The sequence below is a fragment of the Bos grunniens genome, chromosome 11, assembly GCF_055505025.1.
Source record: "Bos grunniens cultivar Pamir isolate PY7600 chromosome 11, Bosgru_T2T1.0, whole genome shotgun sequence".
Taxonomy (NCBI): Eukaryota; Metazoa; Chordata; class Mammalia; order Artiodactyla; family Bovidae; genus Bos; species Bos grunniens.
Window position 1 is genome coordinate 63,397,309 of NC_141175.1, and position 24,700 is coordinate 63,422,008.

The window sequence follows — 24,700 nt, forward strand, 5'->3', positions numbered from 1 at the left end:
TGCCTGTTTTTATGTAGAAACCTTATTCCTTATTGAGTGTGTAGGGGGGGAGGGGGGTGGGGGTGCCCATATTCCGTGAAGATGAGAGGCAGAGCTAGTATTTATTTAAAGGGTTAGGCTGAGCAGAGAGCTCCCGGTCGCTGCTGGTGGGAATATTAGTAGAAGACGATACACATGCTCTGGAAGAGAGCCCAGTGGTTCCTAGAGACATGAACCCAGCCACTCAGTCCTGAAGGTCTTCCTAGGAGAGAGGGAATCTCATGCCCCATGGGCTCCAGAATGAGTGTGCAGAGCAGCTTCGTTTGTGACGACTCCTAGTATGACACAGCACAGAGGTCAGGCGGCTGTCGGGGGGACAGGCGTGTCTGGTGCATGGACCAGGGACAGCAGAGCAGTATAGGGAGGAGGTGCCGGGCCACACTGCAACCGAGTGTCATTAGAGCCAGGGCGGGAAAAGGACACAGACTCGTGACACCGTTTCTATTGGTGGTTGTCACACCAGCCTGTCCGGGCAGTGAGCAAGCCCAGAACCGATTCTGGTCAGTGGAGCAGAGCCCCCCTGGAGTGGAAAGACCCGTCTCGGCAGGCTGACAGCACCCCCACCAGAGGGTCCAGGGACCTAATCACAGAACGAAAATGAGCTTCCCTGCTCATCAGTGAAGGAGGAGTCTGATGGGGGGTCTGCAGGACCCAGAACCCGCGGCAGTGTGCCTCACACACTCACACCCCTACAGGGCCCCCTCCCCAGAGACTGACTCCCCCGTGACCAGAAATCCTGGCAGCACCTCATCAATCCTTGTTTTTCAGAACTCACCCTTTTCTTCACTGCATACCTGGGCTGCCCTCAGCCACCCGTGTGCTCTTTGATCCACTGACACAAGAATCTTTGTGGGCGCTTACTCGGCGGCGAGCCCTGGCTTGTGCCCGGGCTCAGAGCTGAGCAAGCGGGTGCTCCGTAGGGCGCCCTGGAACCCGGAGGCAGGGCCCATCGAGGGGCAGTAGGGAGACATGCAGGGGAGCTGCAGGCGGCTCCTCAGCCTCCTATGCAGAGAAGCCTGCCTTCCAGCCAGAGAGACACTCGTAGTTTGTGAAGGACACTGGCACCTCCCTCCTCTGTGCCGATGGCAAGAAAACACTGCTGCTGAGGCGAGACTGGAGAACAACAAGGTCCATCCCAGGGAGAGATGTGGGCTTTGTGGCCCCCCTCTGTGCTGGTCTGAGTCTCTGCCCCAGGGCACACACTGGGAGAGGGTCCAGAGCCTCTGCTTTCGGCACCCCTAGTAGAAACAGCCCCAGGAGTCAAGTCGTGGAAGATAAACTCACCCACAACTCATAGGCAGCCCTCCCTGCCCTTTGGTGTAAGCAGCTCTAGTTAAGCCTTTCCCACATCCTCCTGCCAGGACTGCTCACGAGGTGGACTCTGAGGCCCTCCCTCCATCTTCGAGGCAGCCGCCTCTTCCCTATTAGATCAGCAGCTCAGAGAGGAGCCATGAGGGGCTCCTGGTGACCTGAGTTCACTGGGGTCCTGACACCTCGAGTTCTTCCAAATTTCTGTCCTTTCCTAATCATTCTAATGTGATGATGACAAGCAGGCATGTGCATGTGGTGGCAGCTCTTTAGAGTTTAGGAGCAGAAGAGCCCAGTCAGGCCCTTCTCAGGGAGGAGCAGCCAGGCCAGGGTCTGGGATTTGCAGGGCTGAGGCCGACCACGCTGAGCTGGTGCCCAGGGGGTGTCACCTGACGTTGCCTGCAAACAGCTGTGCTAAGAAGGACATGAGTCCAGGAAGACAACTCCGGTGTCCCTGAGAGCTGGCAGGGCTGGTTGTCAGTGCTAGTGGAAATAACAGCTTAGATCCCTACCTGAGCCTCCAAGATCCTGCATCCCGCTGACAGAGCCCCTCCAGTGTGGACAGCCCCTCCCCTGTGGTGACCGTCCTGCTGCCGTTTTTCTGGTTGGATGAGGTAGTTTCTACCCATCTGTTTTGTTTAAAAAATTTTTCAGAAGTACCTGCACTTGGCACACCTGAGTAGATAAGGATGTGTTTGATCTTCCTTGTTCCATTCCAGAACTTCTGGAGGATACCAGGTTTTGCAGAGATTTCATCTGAATGCATTTCATTTAATCTAATATTTTGTGGTGGCCCCACACTTGTTCTACAGAAAACAAGCAGAAGCCTGTTGGAAACGTACTTTCAAGGCAAGGTTGTCCTGGTGGAGGAAGCCAAGAGCGGCTCAGACACAGCCTAGAGCCAGAGGGCTGTTCTGGCTTCACGCCTCTGCCATCTGCCCTCTGGCCTGACCTCCTCAGAAGCAATCTTAAAGACATTAGTGTTGAGCTATAAATTCTGCCGAGTTAACAGGCCTTCCTGCATCAGGGTGAGAAGAGAAAGGAGCAGGTCAGAATGCTGAGTCCAGGGAAAGCTGTGATGCAGTGAAAGCTCAGCGTTTTAACCCTCCCTCATCTCACTGCGTTCTGCCCAGTGACTTCTTGCCTAGGGACAAGGGTACCGCCCAGAGGCCTGGTCTGGCCCCGATCCAGAGCCGGGCTCCTGTGGGAACTTCCCTGGTGCAGGCACCACTGCCCATGGGCCTGGGTTACAGCACAAATTCAACCAGTGGTCCATGTAGGGGAGGGGGTAAAAAAACAACATACAGAGGCTGAAGACCTGAAGGCATGCAAGTGGACAGAGTGGATGAGAGAGAAACAAGCTCTCCCAGAAAGGAATGCTCACCAAGGGCCAGGGATGGGCTGTGAGTAGAGCTGGAGGGAAGGGATAGAGGGACTGCGCTCCCAGGGAGAGGAGAGGGATGTGCACGCCCAGCCCAGCCCACCACCCCCTCTCCAACAGCCCCGCTGCCCAGAGAGAACCTGAGGGAGCCACTCTGGGAGGCCTTGGGACCCCACCTCTCACTGGGGCTTGCCCGCTGTCTCACCCGCGCACTGCTCTCTCCTGGGGTATTTCCTGTTGGGGGAAGACGTTTCTCTCCCCTTCTGGGTCCTTCTGGCAGATTTAAGAACTAAATGAGGTGTATCAATAGGAGGATATCGAAGTTTAATAACACGTGCATGTGGGAGAGGCCCAGGAAAAGTGAATCACCAGAATGGGGGAGGCCTCACCTTGAACACCATCTCTGCTCAGGACACAGGAGGATGTGGGTGATGGTGGAGGGGGTGGGGTTCAGAACTCATAGAAGAGGAAAGAGTTTCACATGGAGATGGGAAAGCAGGTGCTTGCTGAATGCGGGGCCAGGCAGCACCCTGGACACAGAGCGGCGTCTTAACAGACCGACCACAGGCTCTGCCCTGTATACACACCTAGCCTCACTGCCATCGCCCAGGGAAGCCCCTTCTGGAGCTGCCCTCTACCCACCTGCTCCTCGGCATTAGGGAAGGCTCCTCCTGAGTCTTCTGATTCTTAAAAAGAATCATAAACAGCTTATGGTATTTTATATATATATAAAATCATAAAAGGGCTTCCCTGGTAGCTGCTAAGTCACTTCAGTCGCATCCGACTCTGTGCGACCCCACAGACGGCAGCCCACCAGGCTCCCCCATCCCTGGGATTCTCCAGGCAAGAACACTGGAGTGGATTGCCATTTCCTTCTCCAATGCATGAAAGTGAAAAGTGAAAGTGAAGTTGCTCAGTCATTTCCGACCCTCAGTGATCCCATGGACTGCAGCCTACCAGGCTCCTTCGTCCATGGGGTTTTCCAGGCAAGAGTACTGGAGTGGGATGCCATTGCCTTCTCCGTTCCCTGGTAGCTTAGATGGTAAAGAATCTGCCTGCAATGTGGGAGATCTGAGTTCAGTCCCTGGGTTGGGAAGATCCCCTGGGGAAGGGAACGGCTACCCACTCCAGTATTCTGGCCTGGAGAATTCCACAGACTGTATAGTCCATGGGGTCACAAAGAGTCGAACATGACTGAACAACTTTCACTTTCATTTCACATGCCAGAGAGATGGGACTTGGTGCAGCACACACAGTCCCCTCACTCCTAACGACCGTCTGTGCAGCCCAATCCCACCAGCGCAGCCGCCCTTCTCCTGGGGGCACTGTGTCCCATCCCCCCGGAGCAGCCCGATTGTTTGGGTCAGTCCACAGAGATGCGGGAGATGCGGTCCTGGGTGGGGTGCCCCTGGATTTCTAGAGGAAGCTTCTTTGCCTCTGTTTGGACTCATCACCTTAGATTTGGGGTGTGGCTCCCACTTGGGATGAATAAAGTGAGGCTGGCAGGATGGCAGTTTTCAGAGCCTGCGGGTGTTCAGAGACACAGGTCCAGGGGGGCTTGGCTGCCTAGAATATGTACTAGTCAACCCATGGATGCCAGACTCCCAGCCGCTCCTTGGGGTAGTGGGTGCGGGTCCCCTGGCCATTCAGAGTGGGGACCCAGCCTGGAAATTGCAGGACTTCCCAGAGCCCAGGAAGTACCTCAGTTCCGACCCATGAGGCCCTGCCCTCACTCGTGACTGAAGAACCCTGTGACCCTCCCAGGGCCCACCCAGCTGCCCCATTTCGGCACCAGGGAGGGCAGCACCCCTCCCCGAGTCCCTCTCCATGGCTCTCCAAGGGCTTCTGGGTCATTCTGTCTCCATCTCTTCATCCCCTGGGGAGACCCATGCAATGGAGTCGTCAGCCCCCAGCTTCCCAGAGCTGCTCCAAGCTGGTCACGTCAGCCCTCAGGTTGCAGAACCGAGGGTGGGGGTGATTGGGATGCAAGAGTAGCCCTGAGTGCAGAAGGCCGTCGCCAGCATCTGCCTCGGGCTGCTTTAGGGGAGGGACAGGCAGACGCCGGGAGCCTGACACCCGAGCAGTCCTGCGCTGTCAGCCAGGGGGCCTCGCCTCGTAGGACGTGGGGCAGCCGGTCAGAGCTTCACAGCCACCGCCTTTCACCTCGTTGTTTCTCAGCTGAATTAAACCATAGCCTCTTATCCCTGGTGAAGGGTGTGACCTGCTTTGAGAAGCTACCTGCACCCAGCCTGGCAAGTCCAGGGGCTTCAGAGAACCCAGGAAGCACCTCTGTTCAGAGCCGTGAGGCCCTTCACAGCCCAGCAGGTGACACTCCTGTTGGGGAAAGACATTCAGGCCTTCTGCTTCCTGTTCTGGCTCTGCTCACAGCCCCTGCGGCTCAGCACAGGGAAGGGCCCCCCTCTGCCACACATGTCACCACAGCCTGTGGGAAGCACAGCATCAACACTTGCATCCTGTGAGGACTGCTGTCGAAGAGACGAGGTCCTGGCACTGTTCCTCTGGCTGAGCATGGCATTTCCATGCCCAGAGAGTGAGATGCAGCCGTGGAGAGACACCCGTGTGTCACTGGTGGACTGGTGGCCTCAGAAAGAAGTCTCCAGCCTGCTCTGGTAACCATAGTGACGAGAGGGTGGTGGGGACAGCAGGCAAATGTCTGGCATGTCTTATTTCATCTGGTCCCCAGGCAGCTCTCAGGAGCAGGGACTGTCGTCACCCCCACTTCACAGGTGAGGAAACGAGGCCCAGGGGCACCTGCTGGGAGGAGTGCCAGGTGGCATGGCCCTTGCCCTCACCCTCTCATGTTGGGCCCCAGCCTGGCTTTGCACCCTGGGGCCCTTGGGGCAGGCGCATGTGCACAGGCCTCCTGCCTTCGCGGAGCCCTGGCCGCGGTGCCTCCTTCCCTGTGCTGGCCTTTGTGACACCACCTGGTGCAATGACAGCGTCCTGGGCTACACAGCAGAGGTGGGACCACCAGGGTCCAATCCCGAGTTCAGGGCCCTCACAGGGTGCTGACACCCCAGGGGTTCGGGCCACCCAGTCCTGGCCCTGGGAGGCTGTGACAGTGAGGAGTGGGAGATGTCAGCACTTGCTCATCTGATGGGCCAGGGGGCACAGGGAGGTAACCCAGCCCCCCACCCAGACCTGCTGAGCTAGAGCTCAACATAGCACCCAGGTTTCCTGCTATGGAGGCTGCTAGCTGGTCCATATCACGCCATGGCCCTCACTGAACATGGGGTATCTCTGGGACAGCAAGGTACGCAGGACGTTGTTGCAGTGTGTGGTTACCTGCAGTGCTGGGGGCCATGTGTGGGGGAGGCCCAAGACTGGCAGGAGAAGGTGGGGTTCTGTCCCAGGAGCTCCAGGACCTGAGGCAGGTTTGGGCCGGGTCAGCCGTGGCCGTATGATTGTGCTCAGGACACTGGCTGGAGACCCGGTGGGTCAGCAAACACTGAGTAAGGCCCTGAGGTGCAAGGCAGTAACGCCTGGAGGGTGAAGGGAGAGCAAACTCCCCCACCCTCGCTCATCCTGCTCCAGCAGTTATGGAACAGGCAGTGTTGGGGTCAGAGAGTGGCTGGGATCCTGCATCCAGACTGCCAGCTCCCCTCCAATCCCACTGCCCCTGCGACTCCAGCCTCTCAACCAGGCCCCCAAGGAGCCATCCACCATGTTGCTCTTCTCACAGGCCCCATGCTCCCCCCTCCCCACCTCCTGGATTCTCACCTGGACCTGCCCAGTTGGCTGGCAACCAGCCCAGCTTTCAGGCCACCCCAACCCCACTCCTCCAAAACCACCTCCCTTCCCATCCACGGAACAACAGAAGTTCTCTCCGGTACATCATGTCTAGAATCCTGTGTGCGGAGCAACTTTTACAAGTTTTGCTTTCATGTTCCTCTCAAATTAAGAAGAAACAACATTTGACATAATATGTCAGAAAATATCAAAATGTGTAATAAAATGAATTATCGTCGAGCCCCTCCTGCACCTGCTCTCCTGAGCCAACGTCAGCCATCTGGGGGACTAGATCTGCGCTTCCCCGATGGCAGCGATGCCCCCAGGCCACTGAGGGTGGACTCAATCGGAACATGGTCCATGACCCTTGATCCATGACCCTGAACTCCTGTCTCAGCTCGTGGAAATGTCCTTTTGGGCACCTGGCAGAGTGCACGTGTGTGGCTCTGTCTGTGCCCTGTGCTCGGAGGTGGTGGGAAGAGCCTGCCCTACCCACAAGTGCATTTGGTCCTGCAGGTTGAGGTTTTCCTAGGGGGTCGGGGCTGAGCCTTGCAGACCAAACCATGTACATATCAGTGCTGCCCACCACACCTGCCCAGCATCCAGTGTGTGCCCACCAGCAGCTTTAAATGTCCTGTGAACAGAACACAGGGTAAATCTGTGTGAGAGAAGTGGGGCCATCTAACCCCGTGGATTAATGAGGAAAATGTGGCACTCAGGTCTACTTCGTTTAATTAAATGAATTGACTCCCTAAAAAAATTAATGTCACATTTTATAAATCAAATTCTGTTCTCTTTGACTTCTTTTAATTTCAGAGATAATTTTCCATAATTTTAACTGACTTTTAATTGGCAGCAGTTTTTCATTTAAGCTTTAAATTTCTTTTTCCTTCGGCCAAGTTTTTGCATTAACGTTCTAAGGAACAAACCCTCTAGGGACAGAAGCTATCATTTTATTATTTTTAAGATGTTTTGCGGTTCTCCTGTAATGAATGTATATCTCTTTTATAATACTGGTTTCCAGGTGATTCTTTGCTAGCAGGCTATGGCTTTATCTCAGGTTATGTGTGTGCGGTGTGTGTGAGTGCATGCGTGTTTGTCTTTCTAATGTTCCCCTGGGCTCTTCTCTGATGTGCTGACCCAGGTGTGGACCTCGACAGCCTGGCTCCGCCTGTCCCTTTGCCTGCTGTGCCTGGCATGGCTGCCGTGCCCACTGAGCCCCTATCCTACGGTGGCCCTTGCCACCCAGTTGGCAGGTGCAGGTGGTGGGAGCCCGACACAGGGCTGGCAGCCCTACTGGTAGGCCTGGCGACCTGCTCTACTGGGAAGGCTGTGGCTTTGCCAAGAAACCTCCAAGAGGCCTTGCCCACTTGCCCTGGGCCTGTCCTAACTGTGTCTCCTTCGCCTTGATTTTATATGGAGCAGCAGCCAGAGATCTGAGCTGGGTGAGACCTAGCAATGGGCACAGTCAGACCTCACCGGGGATCGAGAGACCCTCCCCCTGGTCGCTGGCAGGTCTCATGCAGGCCCCTCCCCACTGGGCATGCAGGTTCTGGCTAACTCACCCAGCAGGACTCTCTGGCTATGATGCCACCAACAACCCAGCTCATGCCTGGAGCCTTTGTCCCTGCCCTGGTGCCCATGTGGTCCAGTGGCCCCACCGGGGTTTGTTGGTGAGTGTCCAGAATTCAGTCCCTGTGCTCTGAGAACCTGGCTGGCCCAGCAGAGCATCAGGAAGGGCAGTCAGCCCTCAGCTCCATGGGGTGCAGGCTGAGCCAGTGATGTGAACCTCCTCCTGTCGTGGATGGCACCATGGGGCCACTGGCAGGCCTGGGGACCCATCACATGGATCTTAATTTTATTCACCTGTGCGTGCACACACATGCACACAGACACACATGCATACATGTGCGCACATACATACGTATGCCCATGTACATGCATACACATACTGATACCGTCACACATAAGCACACACATTCACAAATAGGCACAGACATTCACGCAGAGGCTCGGACATTCACACAGGCACACACATATACTGTTAGATTACTTTTAGAGTTTTCATCTCCAGATCCCACTTGACCACTTGATAGCCAGTGGGTTTCTGCCAGAGACCCCGCAGTGTTTGAGGGTCTGTTGCCAGCCTGTCTCCCTTTCCAGAGCCCCCAAGTGAGCTCCAAGGACCCTCTGTGCACCTGAGCCGATGCCCTCCCCCTGCTGGTCTCAGTTAGGAGGCTGTCATCCTGGGAGTCCCTTCCTCTGCGTGGTGGCCTCAGGAACGTGGCTACTTGGAGGGTGGCAACACCTCCGAGCCAGCTGCATAGCGCCCCCTGGTGGCTAACTGACCAAAGCTCTCCTGAATGTGTCCCATGCTCATCTCGGTGGATACTAATCAAGGCTGCCCTGTGCCACATTTCCCCCATGCCTGCTCCCCTCCAGGCTGGGGCTTGCCCATGCCAGCCGTGGTGTGCATTCAGGGCATCAGCTCCAATCCTTTCCATCAGTACCAGTGCTTGGAGTAGAGAAAAACTTCAGATTTGTTCATACTAAAATGTTATTGACTTACTTTGAGGCACACACCCCTGCTAAGTGTGCTTTATGGCAATTTCAGCACCACTGACTCCCCAACAGCTTGGGTGGAAAAAAGAGTCCCCATTGGGCCACTGTGGGGTCCAACCAGCCCCATGACCCAATCAGACGCTGTGGTGGCCATTGCCGACCAAGGGCTCTGTGTCAGACTTAGAGTGCCACCTGTTTCACACCACACCCCTTGCCAACTAGCTAGTCCTCATGCAACGTCAGAACAGTCAGTTCCAGGAGGGCCGCAAAACTGGACACCAAGGCCAGCACATTTCCATGGAAGCACCTCTGCGTGTACACATCTTCCTCCTCCACACACCCTCACTCATACATGCACACATATATGTGACACACATGGAACCCAGCTCCCCGTGTGGTACAACCACAAACAGTGCTGTCAGGGCCTCCAACTGAAGGTGTGTGGGGTACTCGGTACTAATGTGGAATAACCACCCGCTCCCGCTGCAGGAGACCCATGGTGCCCTCAGCTGGTGGTGTTTCCAGGCTGGGATGTGGTCCTGAGATGGGGGTCCTGAGGTCAGGGTTCCTGAGAGGCGGTCCTGAGAGCGGGAGTCTGGGGGTGCGGTCCTGAGGAGGGGGTTGTCAGGTTGGCACCTCCAGGTCTAGGTCTGTGCTGGCGTGTCTTCCACGTCTCAGGAAAGGAAGGAAGCGAGATGGGAAAGCTTTCCATCTTCACTGTCCTCCTCTAGGTAGCTTTACTTGACCAGGACCAGAGTCTCCTGACAGGGCCACACCACTCACTAGAAGCACTTACCCAACTTCATTTTGTGTGTCTCTAGAAAGACAGGAAGAGTGGGCTGCTGAAGCTGCTGGCCGGTGCGTCCACCAGGAGGAAGTCGCGCTCTCCGCCATCCACCTCTCCCACCCATGACCCGCAAGCAGTGGACGCCTCTCTCCAGGGCGCGGTAGGGCCCGAAGTGTCCTTGCTGTCCATCCACGGCAGGGCTGGGTCCTGTCCCATCGAAGGCGAGATGCAGGGTGCCTTGGGGATGGAGCCACTGCACAGGAAGGCAGGCTCCTTGGATCTGAGCTTCCCGTCACCCACCCGACCGGCCGCCTTCTCCACAATCGCTGTCCGCCCTGAGCCCAAGCCACTTCCCAGAGAGAGGTAATGGGGAGCTGTGTGCTTCCGGGTGCAGTGGTCTCTCAGGTGTGGAGCCACTCTGGGGAAAGCGACGATGGGATTCCTGGGGAGTGAACCTGCCTGGTGTCCCTCACTGTCCCAGAGACTCGGATAAAACAGGAGCAGGTCTCACATTCTGAGTCCATCTGCAATCCGAGTTTGGATTTACAAGGAAAATCTGATGGAACTGAGGTGTTCAGAGCCCAAAGAGATGAGCTGCGCCCCCAGCCCCACGGGAACCTGGAGTGATCCCACCCCGGGCAACTCTTCTGGAAGCCTGGCCCCTCACCCCAGATTGGCTCAGGGTTAAACCATATGACATGGCCCGTATTCATCTGTTTTTCACCAAAGCCAGCGATTTCATAGAGTTCAGCCCAGAGTTTCTGGATCTGGGAACTGAGTTCACCAAGGCATCAGGTGGAAGGGCCAGAGGTCAGCATCCTCTTGGTGAGCAGCGCCATTTGAGTTATCGGTCCTTAGAGAGCTTCAGACAGGCCAGGGGCCTGCCGGGAGGAAGTACTTTCCTTTCTGAGCACCTCCTCCTCTGAGAGCTGCCTGAATGGTAAAAGGAGGGGGGTCCCCTGAGAATATAGTCTTGGTGTCTGTCAGAATCCTTCCCCCACTCGGCCACGCTGACGAATGCCAGCTCTTCCATGTGGCCTGAGACACACCTCACACACCATGTACGCCATAGACACCATGTACGTCAGACACAATATGTACACCACACAACCATGTACATCAGGCACAATGCAGACACCATACACACACCATGTACATCAGGCACAATGCAGACACCATACACACACCATGTACACCAAACACAATACAGATGCCACACACACACCATGTACACCGGACACAATACAGACGCCACACACACACCGTGTACACCAGACACAATACAGACACCACACACACACACCATGTACACCAGACACAATACAGACACCACACACACACCATGTACACCAGACACAATTCAGACACCACACACACACACCATGTACACCAGACACAATACAGACACCACACACACACACCATGTACACCAGACAATACAGACACCACACACACACACCATGTACACCAGACACAGTACAGACACCATGCACACCATGTACACCAGACACAATACAGACACCACACACACACACCATGTACACCAGACAATACAGACACCACACACACACCATGTACACCAGACACAGTACAGACACCACACACACACACCATGTACACCAGACACAGTACAGACACCACACACACACCATGTACGTCAGACACAGTACAGACACCACACACACACACCATGTACACCAGACACAGTACAGACACCACACACACACACCATGTACACCAGACACAGTACAGACACCACACACACACACCATGTACACCAGACACAGTACAGACACCACACACACACACCATGTACACCAGACAATACAGACACCACACACACACCATGTACACCAGACACAGTACAGACACCACACACACACACCATGTACACCAGACACAGTACAGACACCACACACACACCATGTACGTCAGACACAGTACAGACACCACACACACACACCATGTACACCAGACACAGTACAGACACCACACACACACACCATGTACACCAGACACAGTACAGACACCACACACACACACCATGTACACCAGACACAGTACAGACACCACACACACACACCATGTACACCAGACAATACAGACACCACACACACACCATGTACACCAGACACAGTACGGACACCATGCACACCATGTACACCAGACACAATACAGACACCACACACACACCATGTACGTCAGACACAATACAGACACCACACACACCATGTACACCAGACACAATACAGACACCACACACACACCGTGTACGTCAGACACAATACAGATACCACACACACCATGTACACCAGACACAATACAGACGCCATACACACACACCATGTACACCAGACACAATACAGACACCACACACACACACCATGTACGTCAGACACAATATATACACCACACACACACACCATGTACGTCAGACACAATACAGACACCACACACACCATGTACGTCAGACACAATACAGACACCACACACACACCATGTACACCAGACAGTACAGACACCACACACACACCGTGTACACCGGACACAATACAGACACCACACACACACCGTGTACATCGGACACAATACAGACGCCACACACACACACCATGTACACCAGACACAATACAGATACCACACACACACACCATGTACACCAGACACAATACAGACGCCACACACACACCGTGTACACCAGACACAATACAGACGCCACACACACACCGTGTACACCAGACACAATACAGACACCACACACACACACCATGTACACCAGACAATACAGATGCCACACACACACCGTGTACACCGGACACAATACAGACACCACACACACGCCGTGTACATCAGACACAATACAGAGGCCACACACACTCCGTGTACACCGGACACAATACAGACGCCACACACACACCATGTACATGAGACACAATACAGACGCCACACACACACCATGTACACCAGACACAATACAGATGCCACACACACACCGTGTACACCGGACACAATACAGACGCCACACACACACCATGTACGTCAGACACAATACAGACACCACACACACACACCATGTACACGAGACACAATACAGACACCACACACACACACCATGTACATGAGACACAATACAGACACCACACACACACCATGTACATCAGACACAATACAGACACCACACACACCATGTACGTCAGACACAATACAGACACCACACACACCATGTACGTCAGACACAATACAGACACCACACACACCATGTACACGAGACACAATACAGACACCACACACACACCATGTACATCAGACACAATACAGACACCACACACACACACATGCCACACTCAATCTCACACACCACACACCTGCCTTTCTTCCACTTCCCTCCACCTTGGGGCCGCTCTCCCACATCAGAGCCTTCCTTCTTACATGAGACCAGCCCAGCTGCTATGGTCTCTGCAGGGATTTGGCCCTTCTCCAAGGCCCACGGCTGGGCTCCTGGAGCATCTCCAGTCAGGGTGACAGGCCCTGCAGGTGCTGAAGCTGCCCTCACATCTCCTCCGAGTTGTTTTCTTCTCAGCTCTCTCAACCTCCAGACTCTACACGGGGCTTAAAAGACCCTGCTGTAAAAAATCTCGGGAGTCTCTGAGTAACTAGAAAATTCAGGGAATTCCTCCCATTTGCCCACAGTCCCAGCTAATCTGCATGTCATCCCTGGGGCCCTGGACACCCTCCTGCCCAGCACCCTGCACAGCTCGTTAGTGACCAGCACTGCCTAGCACGGCCCTCGCCCCACACAGCCCTGCGCAGCCCTCAGGACGCCACGTCATGGCCCCCAACAGGCTGGAGCCAAGGACGTGATGACAGCAACGTCACCTTCAGGCTGGGGCAGCTCACCTGGCCTCAGGCCACACTCCCAATGTGTGGATGAGGGGTGCTGCCGCTGGCCTGTCTGTTGCCGCCTGTGTGCAAGCTGTTTCTGACAGTGATCTCAGAGGAAGGACCTTTAGGTTGAGGGTGCTATCGAGGGAGACTGCCCAGGTGTGTGTGGAGGAACCATGGGGAGCACCTCCCAGGCTGGCCAGGCTCTCAGGAGGAGGCCTTAGGAACCAGGGTACTGCCCTTCCAGGAACCTAGCTTTGGGTGGTCTGCAGCACCCCAGCCTCTGGGCAGTGCACAGGGAGTTGCGTTTCTGGACATTGCTTGGGATCAGGAAAGCTCTTGTCCGGCTGTTCTGCTGGGGTCGGCTGAGCTCCTGCCTGCACTCCCTCCCCATCCTGCCCCTGTGCACCACGGTCCGCTGCTTAACAGCCATGTCACCCAAATGAGTGCCTTTGCTGTTTGAGTCCCAGTCCCCACACACAACAAGAGGATGACGGTGCCTGGGGGTTATTATATTTGCAAAGCAGCAGAATTAGTACCCAGGAAAGGACCAACAAATTTGTTGTTCAGTTACTAAGTCATGTCCAACTCTTTGCAACCCCGTGGACTGCAGCAAGCCACGCTCCTCTGTCCTTCTCTATCTCCAGTGTTTGCTCAAACTCTTGTCCACTGAGTCAGTGATGTCATCCAACTGTCTCATCCTCTGTTGCCCTCTTCTCCTCCCAGTGAACAGCAAGGGCAAGGACAACCATAACAACACAAAAGATGACGTGTGTGACAGTGTCGTGTGACATCACGTACATGACAGTGAGTGAGATCATGGTGGGGGTGGTGGTCTCCCCCCTTTGATTGACAGTCCTTCATGTTCACATGCATAGATGGTATGTCCTCACCTCCCGCTGGCCTGTCAGCTGTTGAGCTCTGTTGGGATTTAGAAGTTTCTTGCTTTGATCTCTTGTGGGTCATGATAGTGGAATAATGGCTCCCAAAGACATCTCTGCCCTAATCCCCACACCAAGGATAGGATGGCAGATGGACCAAGCAGCTGACCCTAAAGTGGAGAGGTCATCTAGACCCAGGCGTGCCCGTGTGACCACAGGAGTCCTCGCAGGCAGACAAGGAGTTCAGCTGGCCTTGCTGGCTTTGAGTCGGAGGAAGAACAGGAATGCTTCTCGGGAACGCTGGCAGCTTCTAGAGGCAGGAAAAGGGGAGGGGACACAGTCTCCCCGAGACCCTCAACTGTGTCCACGTGAGGTTGTGACAAACATCAGGCTTTCAGAACTGCCAGATGTGCACATTGTTACGTGCTGTCTGTGGGAATCTGTCAGACGCTGCAGGGACCCCAGGCCCATGTAGACCTTCAAGTGTGGTGTCCAGCGTATATTCTTGCATCTCCAAGGTCCGGCAGGACACCGCTGTGATGACCTCAGTCCCTACCTGGGACCCCTTGTCCTCACCAGGGCCCCTGATGTGACACAGAGGATGCCCCCCACCCCACATGCCAGGCAGTGGCGCCTGCAGCAGTCAAGTGGTTCCTGAGCCCAGTCTGCAGGCTTGCTGTGTGTGTCTGACGCACGACACCAGGACTGTGCCGCGAGCTGCTGCCCTGCCCGTTCTCTTGGCCCTTCAGCGTCTTGGAAGGATCTGGATGGAATCCCAAATGCTTGTCTCATAGACACTTGGTCCACGTCATCCATCCGGGCTCTTTAAATCACAGGATTGCTCAGAAGCACCAAATTTTTAATTACATTTTTAAAGTTGCTTGTTTCACATCTGGCAGTTGAGGCAAAAGCTAAAACTTGTGAGAAATGAACTCACCATTGTTCTTTCCTTGGGGGGTTGGAAGGGAGTGGCAGGTGTCTGCAGAGAAGGCAGTGGTAGCTGGAAGCCATGGGGGCGGCAGCGGTCCTGATGGTCACACAGCCTGGGTGCTAGGGGTGGGAGATGCTATCTGCATGGTGTTGGCTGACCTCACAGGTGCTGCTGTGTCCCAGCAGCCACCCGTCCTCCTCCAGGGAGTGGCTGGCAGGCAGCTGCTCACAGATATGCCAGGTTGGGAGGAGCTGTCACCCTTTCCTCACCCTGAAGGGGACCAAGGTGGAAACTGGTCCCAGCCTGCACACTGCAGGCACCTGGGGAGCTAGGCCAGCCCGCTCTCTCAGCACCAGGGCCTGCTCACCAGCCCAGCCAGCCCAGAGACTCCTTTTCTCTCTGCCCCTGCTTCCACCCCCTGGAGCAGGCTGGGAACAGGGTTTTCTCTGCCTGAGCGTCTTCCCCAAGCCCCGCACCAACTCCAGCCAGACAGGCCGGCCCCCAGGCTGTGTGCAGCTGGTTGAAGGAGGATGAAGTCGGCCTTAATGTTTTCATTCGGCATCCTGGTCCTTAGACGTCTGCGGGCAGATCCTGAGGAAACTTGTTCCCTGGTCCACTCCCCCCAGAATCTCATCCAGTGGGCCCAGGGTGCCCAGTCTGTGGGCCTCACTTCTAGAAGAGCTGACCTGGGACCTCTTGCTTTATTACATCCTGATTCCTCCAGGTCCAGGAAATACCAAGTCAGAGGCTCTGTGGACAAAACCCCTTGAGGACCCTGGGGACCCCCAGCTGCCAGACTCCTTCAGGGGCCCTTGGTGTGGCTGTGGCTGATGGGGAGGCAGGGCCCAGGGTACGGTCAGGAATCTCTCCCCTTCCCCAGCCAGGAAGGGGGGAGGGGGTGGGCAGCCCTCCTCAGAGAGAGGGGAGGGAGGGCCCAGAGCTCTGAGAGCATGGGGGCAGGGGGTAACTGGAGAGAAAGAGTGTCACAGTCTGCACCTCTGGCCCAGGGAGGACACCTGGTGGTTTGTGGGACTCGCAGGGCTGGGAGAACAGAGAGTGCCCTGGCTGAGAATGGCTCTCCCCAGCCCAGCCTCCTTCTCTGCCGCTGCCCACGACAGGGGTGTGGGCCAGACTGAGCCCGGGAGCAGGAGGTGTCCGGGTCACCTGTGGGCCAGATCAGTGGGCGGAGCTGAGCTGGGAGGTGGAGCCATGGGGCTGAGGTGAGTCTGGAGGGAGTGGGGACAGATGGAAGCACAGGTCCTCTTCCCAGCGTGCTTCTCGTTTGAGCCATGTGGTTCTAGCCCAGGAGGGTGGTGTGGATGGTGGGCTGGGATGGGGGTGGGTGGGGAGAGATGAGGAGCATGGCGAGGCCCAGCGCTTGGCAGGTCCATCGCGGAGACTTCACTGACCCCACATACCCAGCCCGTGGTGTCTGCAGTTTGCAGCCAGTGAGAACAGGTGCTGTGCTGGCCACCAGATCACCCAGACTGGGGTGTGCACAGAGTCCTCAGCTCCCTGCCTGGTCATTACCCCCAGAAGGGCAGTGGGCATAGGGCCAGTGTGACACCAGTGGGATGCCTGTGTGGCCCCCAGCTGGAGGGGTGTGGACCAGCAGCTCTGCTGGGCTGGATGGCAGGGAGGCCGGGTCACAGCCATCTGCCCTCTCCTGGGGGTGCTTTAGAAGGCTGGTCCTCAGAGCCGCCTCCTTGAGGCTTTCCAGGCAGGTGTGGAGTATAGACCCACCCTGTGCCCTTGGCCAGGCATGGCTGTCTCAGATCTGGGGAGCCCTCGGTGGGGAGGGGGGCCACCTGCTGAGGCCTGTGTGTCTGTTCCTGATCAGAGCCCAGGCATTCAGCAGGCAGAAGCTCCCACAGCGGAGACCCAGGTGGATTTTATGGCATGTTAGTCCGAAAACAGGGGTGGGAGGCCCTGGAACCCTGGAGACGGTGGGCTGCTCTCTCACCCCGGTGTCTGTTTCCCCAGGTACCGCGTGGTGGTCTCATACCCACCCCAGAGCGAGGCAGAGATCGAGCTGAAGGAGGGGGATGTGGTCTTCGTGCACAAGAAACGTGAAGACGGCTGGTACAAGGGGACCCTGCAGAGGAACGGCCGCACCGGCCTCTTCCCCGGCAGCTTCGTGGAAAGCTTCTGAGGCCGTGCCTGCCCCCCAGGGACAGAGGTGCAGGGACCCCAGGGGAACAGCCACCAGAGGCCCCAGTCCTTCCAGGCAGGCGGCAGGACCCACACACTGTGGGGTGGTTTGCTCCCAGGACCCTTCTTGCCCTCTACTTATGGGGCTGACAGGGAGCACGGGCCCAGCACATTTGGAGAGCGTTCTCAAGGCGGCTCCGGGCTTCACTTGGGTCTGGATTGCCCCTCACCCCATCTATACCTCAGGCACCACCACCGGGACCCTTAGCATGGTGCCCTGGCCCAGGTCATTATCGGCCAGGTCCCTGAGGCAGCGCTCGGCTCCCGTGGGCGAGGTGTACACAGTGCTTCTCGCCTTGCTACCACGGTCCTGCTCTCGTTCTTCTTTCTTACACCTTTTTACTGCAAAGCTGTTAGACTTTATAAATCTCTAACAGGTCGTACACTGCCTATTTTTCATACATCTGGTGCTGCCTTTTTGTAAAACTAGTAGGACTTGGTTGAAAAGATCTCTGGGGAGACAGCAAATGGGCAGAACTTCTGCAGGCACCCTGTGAGCCTGGGGAGCCTGATGTTCACAGCCTCGGTCCTCCTAGGGCTAGAGGGGCCTCAGCGTTGGCGGGAGTTAGGAAAAGCCTGTCTCTTTAGCCCTTCCAGTGGCCCTGCTGCATCTGGAGATGTTCTGACAGGGCTGGCAATGAAGGAACAGGAGGGGGGACCCCAGGCCGAGAGGCCCTCCTGTCACTGTAGAGAGGAGACCACACCTAAGGTTTTCACTGTCGAAACGTGCGGTGGTCACCACAGTTCAGATTTGCCACCTTGTGGAGGTTTCACCAAGTTTCCTTTAAATGGATAACTACTCTGTTCTCAGTGCAAACCTTGGTCTCGAGACCAGAGACATGGGGCTAACCAGGGCCACCAAAGGGCCATAGGAGCAGAGTCAGGGGTGGCAGCCATGGGTTGAATGCAGGCTCTGGCTGGGAAATGCTTGGCACTTTGCACACACACACACACACACACACACACACACGTTGTTTCTGTTAGACACAGATGTGTGTGATTTTGGAGGAACGAACTGATGACAAACCACGATGCCTGTGATTCTGAGTCTTTAAATAAAACTGAACGTGGAGAAGTCTGGTTTCTGGTTGGGGGAGCAGTCAGGTGGGGCCGGGCTGGGTGGGAGCTAAGCTGCTAGAAGACCCCCACATCCCCTCCACTGCCTGTGGGCGCACAGCCCTGCCACCGCCAAGAGCCTCAGAGTGGGGAACCCGTCTGTGTGGTAGGGTGGTATGGCGCTGAGGGTATGGGGGTACCAGACAGTCACACCCGGCACAGGGAGGAGTCCACTGCTGGGCCAGCAGAGCTGAGCCTGGGTGGGCGTGGGCATCTCTAGGTGCCCTGCAGGGTCTTGCCTGCCTGGAAGGGCAGAATGGCTTTCTATAGGTGATGCCCCTCCCTTGCTTGTGGGAAGCCTTCATGCCAGGAGTCATGCAGGTCCTGTGGACTAAGGGCGCCTGGAATCAGCCTCCAGATGAGCACACTTAGGGCCCTGCCTCAGGCGTCTTGGCTAAGGAGACCTGTCCTGGATCACCAGGTGCAGGGTGCCTGACATCCACCAGCAAGAGGGGTGTCAAGAGGCTGCCAGTTTCCAAAAGGGGGCTTGTAACCAGTAGCAGGTGGAGGACTGCCCATGGCCCAGGAGCTGCTCTCTTGGCCTGGACTACTGCCCAGAACCTCTGACTTTCACATCACTGGAGGTGGAACGGAGCTTAGCCCCAAGAGCTATTTCTCTCTTCTATAGGAATGGAGTGAACTTGGGGGTGGGGAGGGGAGGGGAGGGCTGCACTGCCATGATGAAGCCTCCACACACCTCTCCAGGAAACTGGACCAAAGACACTTGGCCAGATGGGCAATGGAGTTCAGTTCAGTTCAGTCGCTCAGTTGTGTCCAACTCTTTGCGACCCCATGGACTACAGCACACCAGGCTTCCCTGTCCTTCACCAACCCCTGGAGCTTACTCAAACTCATGTCCATCAAGTTGGTGATGCCATCCAACCATCTTATCCTCTGTCGTCCCCTTTTCCTCCTGCCTTCAATCTTTCCCAGCATCAGGGTCTTTTCCAATGTGTCAGTTCTTCCAATAAGGTGGTCAAAGTATTGGAGTTTCAGCTTCAGCATCACTCCTTCCAATGAATATTCAGGATTGATTTCCTTTAGGATGGACTGGTTGGATCTCCTTGCAGTCCAAGGGATTCTCAAGACTCAAGAGTCTTCTCCAACACCACAGTTCAAAAGTTATCAGTCCTTCGGCCCTCAGCTTTCTTTATAGACCAACTCTCACATCCATACATGACTACTGGAAAAACCATAGCTTTGACTAGATGGACCTTTGTTGACAAAGTAATGTCTCTGCTTTGTAATATGCTGTCTAGTTTGGTCATAGCTTTTCTTCCAAAGAGCAACTGTCTTTTAATTTCATGGCTGTAGTCACCATCTGCAGTGATTTTGGAGCCCCCAAAATAAAGTCTGTCACTGTTTCCATTGTTTCCCCATCTATTTGCCATGAAGTGATGGAACCAGATGCCATGATCTTAGTTTTCTGAATGTTGAGTTTTAAGCAAACTTTTTCACTCTCCTCTTTCACTTTAATCAAGAGGTTGTTTACTTTCTGCCATAAAGCTGGTATCATCTGCCTACCTGAGGTTATTGATATATCTCCTGGCAACCTTGATTCCAGTTTGTGCTTCATCGAGCCCCGCATTTTGCATGATGTACTCTGCATATAAGTTAAATAAGCAGAGTGACAACATACAGCCTTGATGTACTCCTTTCCCAATTTGGAACCAGTTTGTTTCATGTGCAGTTGTAATTGTTGCTTCTTGATCTGCATACAGATTTCTCAGGAGGCAGGTAAGGTGGTCTGGTATTCTCATCTCTTGAAGAATTTTCCACAGTTTGTTGTGATCTACACCATCAAAGGCTTTGGCATAGTCAATAAAGCAGAAGTAGATGTTTTTCTGGAAGTCTCTTGCTTTTTCGATGATCCAGTGGATGTTGGCAATTTGATCTCTGGTTACTCAGCCTTTTCTAAATCCAGCTTGAACATCTATAAGTTCAAGGTTCCTGTACTGTTGAAACCTGGCTTGTGACATTGTACAGGAGACAGTAATCAAGACCATCCCCAAGAAAAAGAAATGCAAAAAGGCAAAATGGTTGTCTGAGGAGGACTTACAGATAGCTGAGAAGAGAAGCTAAAGGCAAAAGAGAAAAAGATATACCCATCTGAATGCAGAGTTCCAAAGAATAGCAAGGAGAGAGAAGAAAGCCTTCCTCAGTGATCAATGCAAAGAAATAGAGAAAAACAATAGAATGGGAAAGACTAGAGCTCTCTTCAAGAAAACTAGAGATACCAAGGGAACATTTCATGCAAAGATGGGCACAATAAAGGACAGAAACGATATGGACCTAACAGAAGCAGAAGATATTAAGAGGTGGCAAGAATACACAGAAGAACTGTACAAAAAAGATCTTCATGACCCAGATAATCATGATGCCAGACATCCTGGAATGTGAAGTCAAGTGGGCCTTAGGAAGCATCACTACGAACAAAGCCAGTGGAGGTGATGAAATTCCAGTTGAGCTATTTCAAATCCCAAAAGATGATGCTGTGAAAGTGCTACACTGAATATACCAGCAAATTTGGAAAACTCAGCAGGACTGGAAAGGTCAGTTTTCATTCCAATCTCAAAGAAAGGGCAATAGAGATCAGAAGATAAATGAAGTGCACAGATATCATGGCTCAGTGGACCTCCAAGACCAACTCCCAAGGCTGGGCGATGAGCCAGGACCTCCATGGAAAGAGTGTGTTGGGCATGAGGGTGAAGGGCGGGCAGTGCCTTGGGGATCTGCAGGCCAACTAGTGGGGTCCTGACAGCAGGGAGTAACACATCGACCACCGACCACCACCCCCCACCCCCCACCCCCCCACTCCAAGAGCCACATCCAAGTCCTGGCAGGTTTCCCTTTGCTGGTTTCACCCCTGTGGGGAAGGGCAGAGGTAACAGAAGAAAAGGAAAGCAGAAAGAAAATGCAGAGGTAATGGGCTCTGCCTCCTGCCCCAGTGCTTGCCTGGGCCTCAACCTGAGGGTGGGGACGAGGTTCCTTCCCAGGGACCCCAACCCCTGGGTGAAACAGGAGAAGGGACCATCCCTCTCTAAAGCAGGAGGGGGACTGGGAGGGCAGCAGCGAGGGGCTGCGAGTCAAGTGTGCTGCCGGACGGAGAGCCATGGCCCCCAGTGTCCCAATCCCTCTCAGGTTACAAATGACAGAGAGGGGCTGAGGTTGCTAGCCAGCCGACAGGAGTTGGGAGCCACTCTTGGTCAGCGGGTGGGCCCAGAGTGATCACAGGGTCCTTGCCAGGACTTCAGGGAGGCTGGAGAGGCGCTGCGTGGGAAGGACTCCGTGCCCAGGCTCTGAAGCTGGACAAGCCACAGTCTCTTTTGGCCCAGGTCGGGTCCTGAGTGACCCGGGGAAGCCGCTAGGCCTCGGCCTCAGTTTCAGGAGGGCTGGAGTGGGCCTATTTGAACCGGGACGGGAGGAGGGCCAGTCGGGCAAAAGGAGAGGGGCCTCCTATCAGGAAGTGTCCGTAAGGGTCCTGGTAAGAGCTGAAGGAACTGCTGAGGAAGACGCTCCAGGTAATCGGGAGGCCCCCAAGGAGGTGAGCACCAGGGCCGCGCCGCGGAGGGACCACCAAGGGGGCGGTTCAGCTGGGACTGGGCTGGACGCCAGCCCCGCGAGGAGAGAGGTGCACCCGGCAGTGGTGGGGACTGAACACGGATCAAGGAAAGAGCGCAGATCCCTAGGAAGGCGACAAGCGGGGACTGGGGGGTGGGGGCGGTGGAGGGGCGGAACGACAGGCTCTGCCTCCTGCCTCGGGGCTCAACCTGGGGGTGGGGACGAGGATCCTTCCCAGGGACCCCACGCCCTGGGTGAAGCCGCAGCCCAGCTGGGAGACAGTCCTGCCCGCTCTGTAGTTCGCAGAATGACTCTCTCCCGTGCCAGGCCCCTTAGGCCCTCGGCTTTTTGGCACCTAACTGCCCTTTTCTCTAAATATGAAAATTAAGCAGCTCTTGCCCTGACGGTTCCCCAAAAGAAACACAACGGCCCCTTTAAGAGAAGACGTGCAGCTGCCCTCGGAATCAGAAAAACGGGGTCTACGCGATACAGGGATCGCAGGCGGACGTTGCGTGGTCGCAGGGACGCAGGTGTGGCCCGGGAAGGGGACTCGGCGCACCCGTGTCCCAGGAGCACTGGACACACGTCCACAGTACGTTCACGCACGGGACCCACGCACGGCACGTCGACCCTCGGGCTCACGCACGGGTTTCGCACGCGAGGCTTGGGCCACTGTGCCGACCCGGGAGGCAAGTTTGCAGCGGTTCTCGTTAGCTGGCTGAAGAGGCAGACGAGGAGTGGATGGCGCGCGTTCTTGTAAGAAACGGGAGGCGTGGGGAGTGAGTGTGTGTGTGTGTGACGGTGACAGGCACACGGCTGTGCTTCGTTCGTGCCGTGTTTCACACGAGAAAGTTACGGACGCGGGGAGCGCGACCGGGCGGTGGGCGGGCCTTGTCTGGAGGTCCCTCAGCGCGTGCTGTTTTCTGTAACCACGTAAGTAACCGGCTTTTTCAAAACTTAATTTTCAGTGTAAAAGTCCAATGACCCGTTTTGAATGAAAGTCAGAAGCTGAGCCGCTGCTGCCTCTCGGGGCTACTGACAGGGATCCTCAGTCCGCGCTCACCCGGCGGAGACGCCTGGGCTGAGGCGAGGCGCGGGAGGCAGCCTCGGAACAGGCGAAGGAAGGGGCGGGGAGGAAACGGGGCGGGGCGGGGCAGGCCCTGGAGGAGGGACGGGGAACCTGCGCCTCCGGCGGCCCACGGCCCCTCCGCCTCACCTACCCCGACTCCTCACCCCAAACCGGCCCGACCTTCTCTCGTGGCCGGGCGTGTGGACCCTGGACAGCAGAGCTGGGCCGCCCTGAGGGCCGGGCCTGGGTGTGGGTGCGCTCTGTGTACGGTCGCAGACGCAGTCCTGACGCTGGTTTCAGACGCTGAGGCCTTCAACCCTCCAGGCTGAATCGTGTTTGGCGGCCGCCCTCGGGGCATCGTAGGGCGGCTCTGTGGCCTGAACGCTGACTGATCACGGGAGGAGGGGGCAGGCCCTGCAACACCACCAAGCTACCCACACTGTGGCACGTCCAATTCGTGCTTCTGAAGTCAGCCCTTTAATACGCATCTTAAATGTGCGTCAGAGCGCTAGTAAACGTAAATCATACTGGGAATGACCTCGCAGCTGCTCGCCTGCCACATTGCAGATTTATGTTTTTTCAGCCAACTCATCAAAGGACCTACACTTTATTTATTTATTTCTTAAGTAATTTATTTATTTTTGGCTGTGATAGGTCTTCGTTGCTTGCATGGATTTTCTCTAGTCGCCGGGAGCGGGGACTGGCTGCTCTCTAGTTGCGGTGTGGTGGCTTCTCTTGTTCCTGAGCATGGGCTCTGCGCACGCGGGCTTCAGTAGTTGCCGCGTGTGGGCTCAGTAGTTGTGGCACACGGGCTTAGTTGTTCTCGGCTTGTCGGATCTTCATGGAGCAGAGATGGAGCCCGCGTCTCCTGCATTGGCAGGCGGATTCTTTACCACTGAGCCCCCAGAGAAGCTCAGGACCTACAGTTTTAATCAAATGCTTCACAATCTTCTGTGGGGCCCAGTCAAATCACTGTCAGTCCTCAGGGAGGTCTCTAGTGGCATACCACGGGGCTCTGCCCAGTTGAGTATTCTATAATTCAGGTGAAGGCATTAAGGTATTAAATATCACATCTATCAATTGCTCAAAGCTTGGCCACACAGGTAGATATAACAAGACGGCAGAATCACCGACATGCATTCCTCAAGGGAAGAGATTTCATGCACAATTAAAGTGATTGTAGAACCGTATTTCCAGAAATGTGTGGTTTATTGTGTTTGAC

General features: G+C 55.4%; 1 protein-coding gene and 1 long non-coding RNA gene across 3 annotated transcripts in view; both read left to right on the plus strand.

Annotated features, from left to right (window-relative positions):
* The window catches only part of SH3RF3 (SH3 domain containing ring finger 3), a 162,116-nt gene extending 143,309 nt beyond the window's left edge, over nucleotides 1–18,807 (plus strand). Inside the window, exons 9-11 of one of the 2 annotated variants that reach the window (XR_015136850.1) lie at nucleotides 9,862–10,190; nucleotides 14,436–14,516; nucleotides 17,505–18,807. Coding sequence is in view for 1 of the 2 variants with exons in the window: in XM_086326729.1 (XP_086182855.1) it covers nucleotides 9,862–10,190; nucleotides 17,505–17,673 (498 nt within the window). In the remaining variant the exon portion in view is untranslated. The remainder of the gene's footprint in view (nucleotides 1–9,861; nucleotides 10,191–14,435; nucleotides 14,517–17,504) is intronic. The other variant, XM_086326729.1, reaches the window with a different exon arrangement.
* Nucleotides 18,808–22,883: 4,076 nt separating this feature from the next.
* LOC147363237 (uncharacterized) overlaps nucleotides 22,884–24,700 on the plus strand; it is a 31,101-nt gene continuing 29,284 nt past the window's right edge. The window contains exon 1 of the long non-coding RNA XR_015136852.1: nucleotides 22,884–23,165. This is a non-coding gene — a long non-coding RNA (uncharacterized LOC147363237). The remainder of the gene's footprint in view (nucleotides 23,166–24,700) is intronic.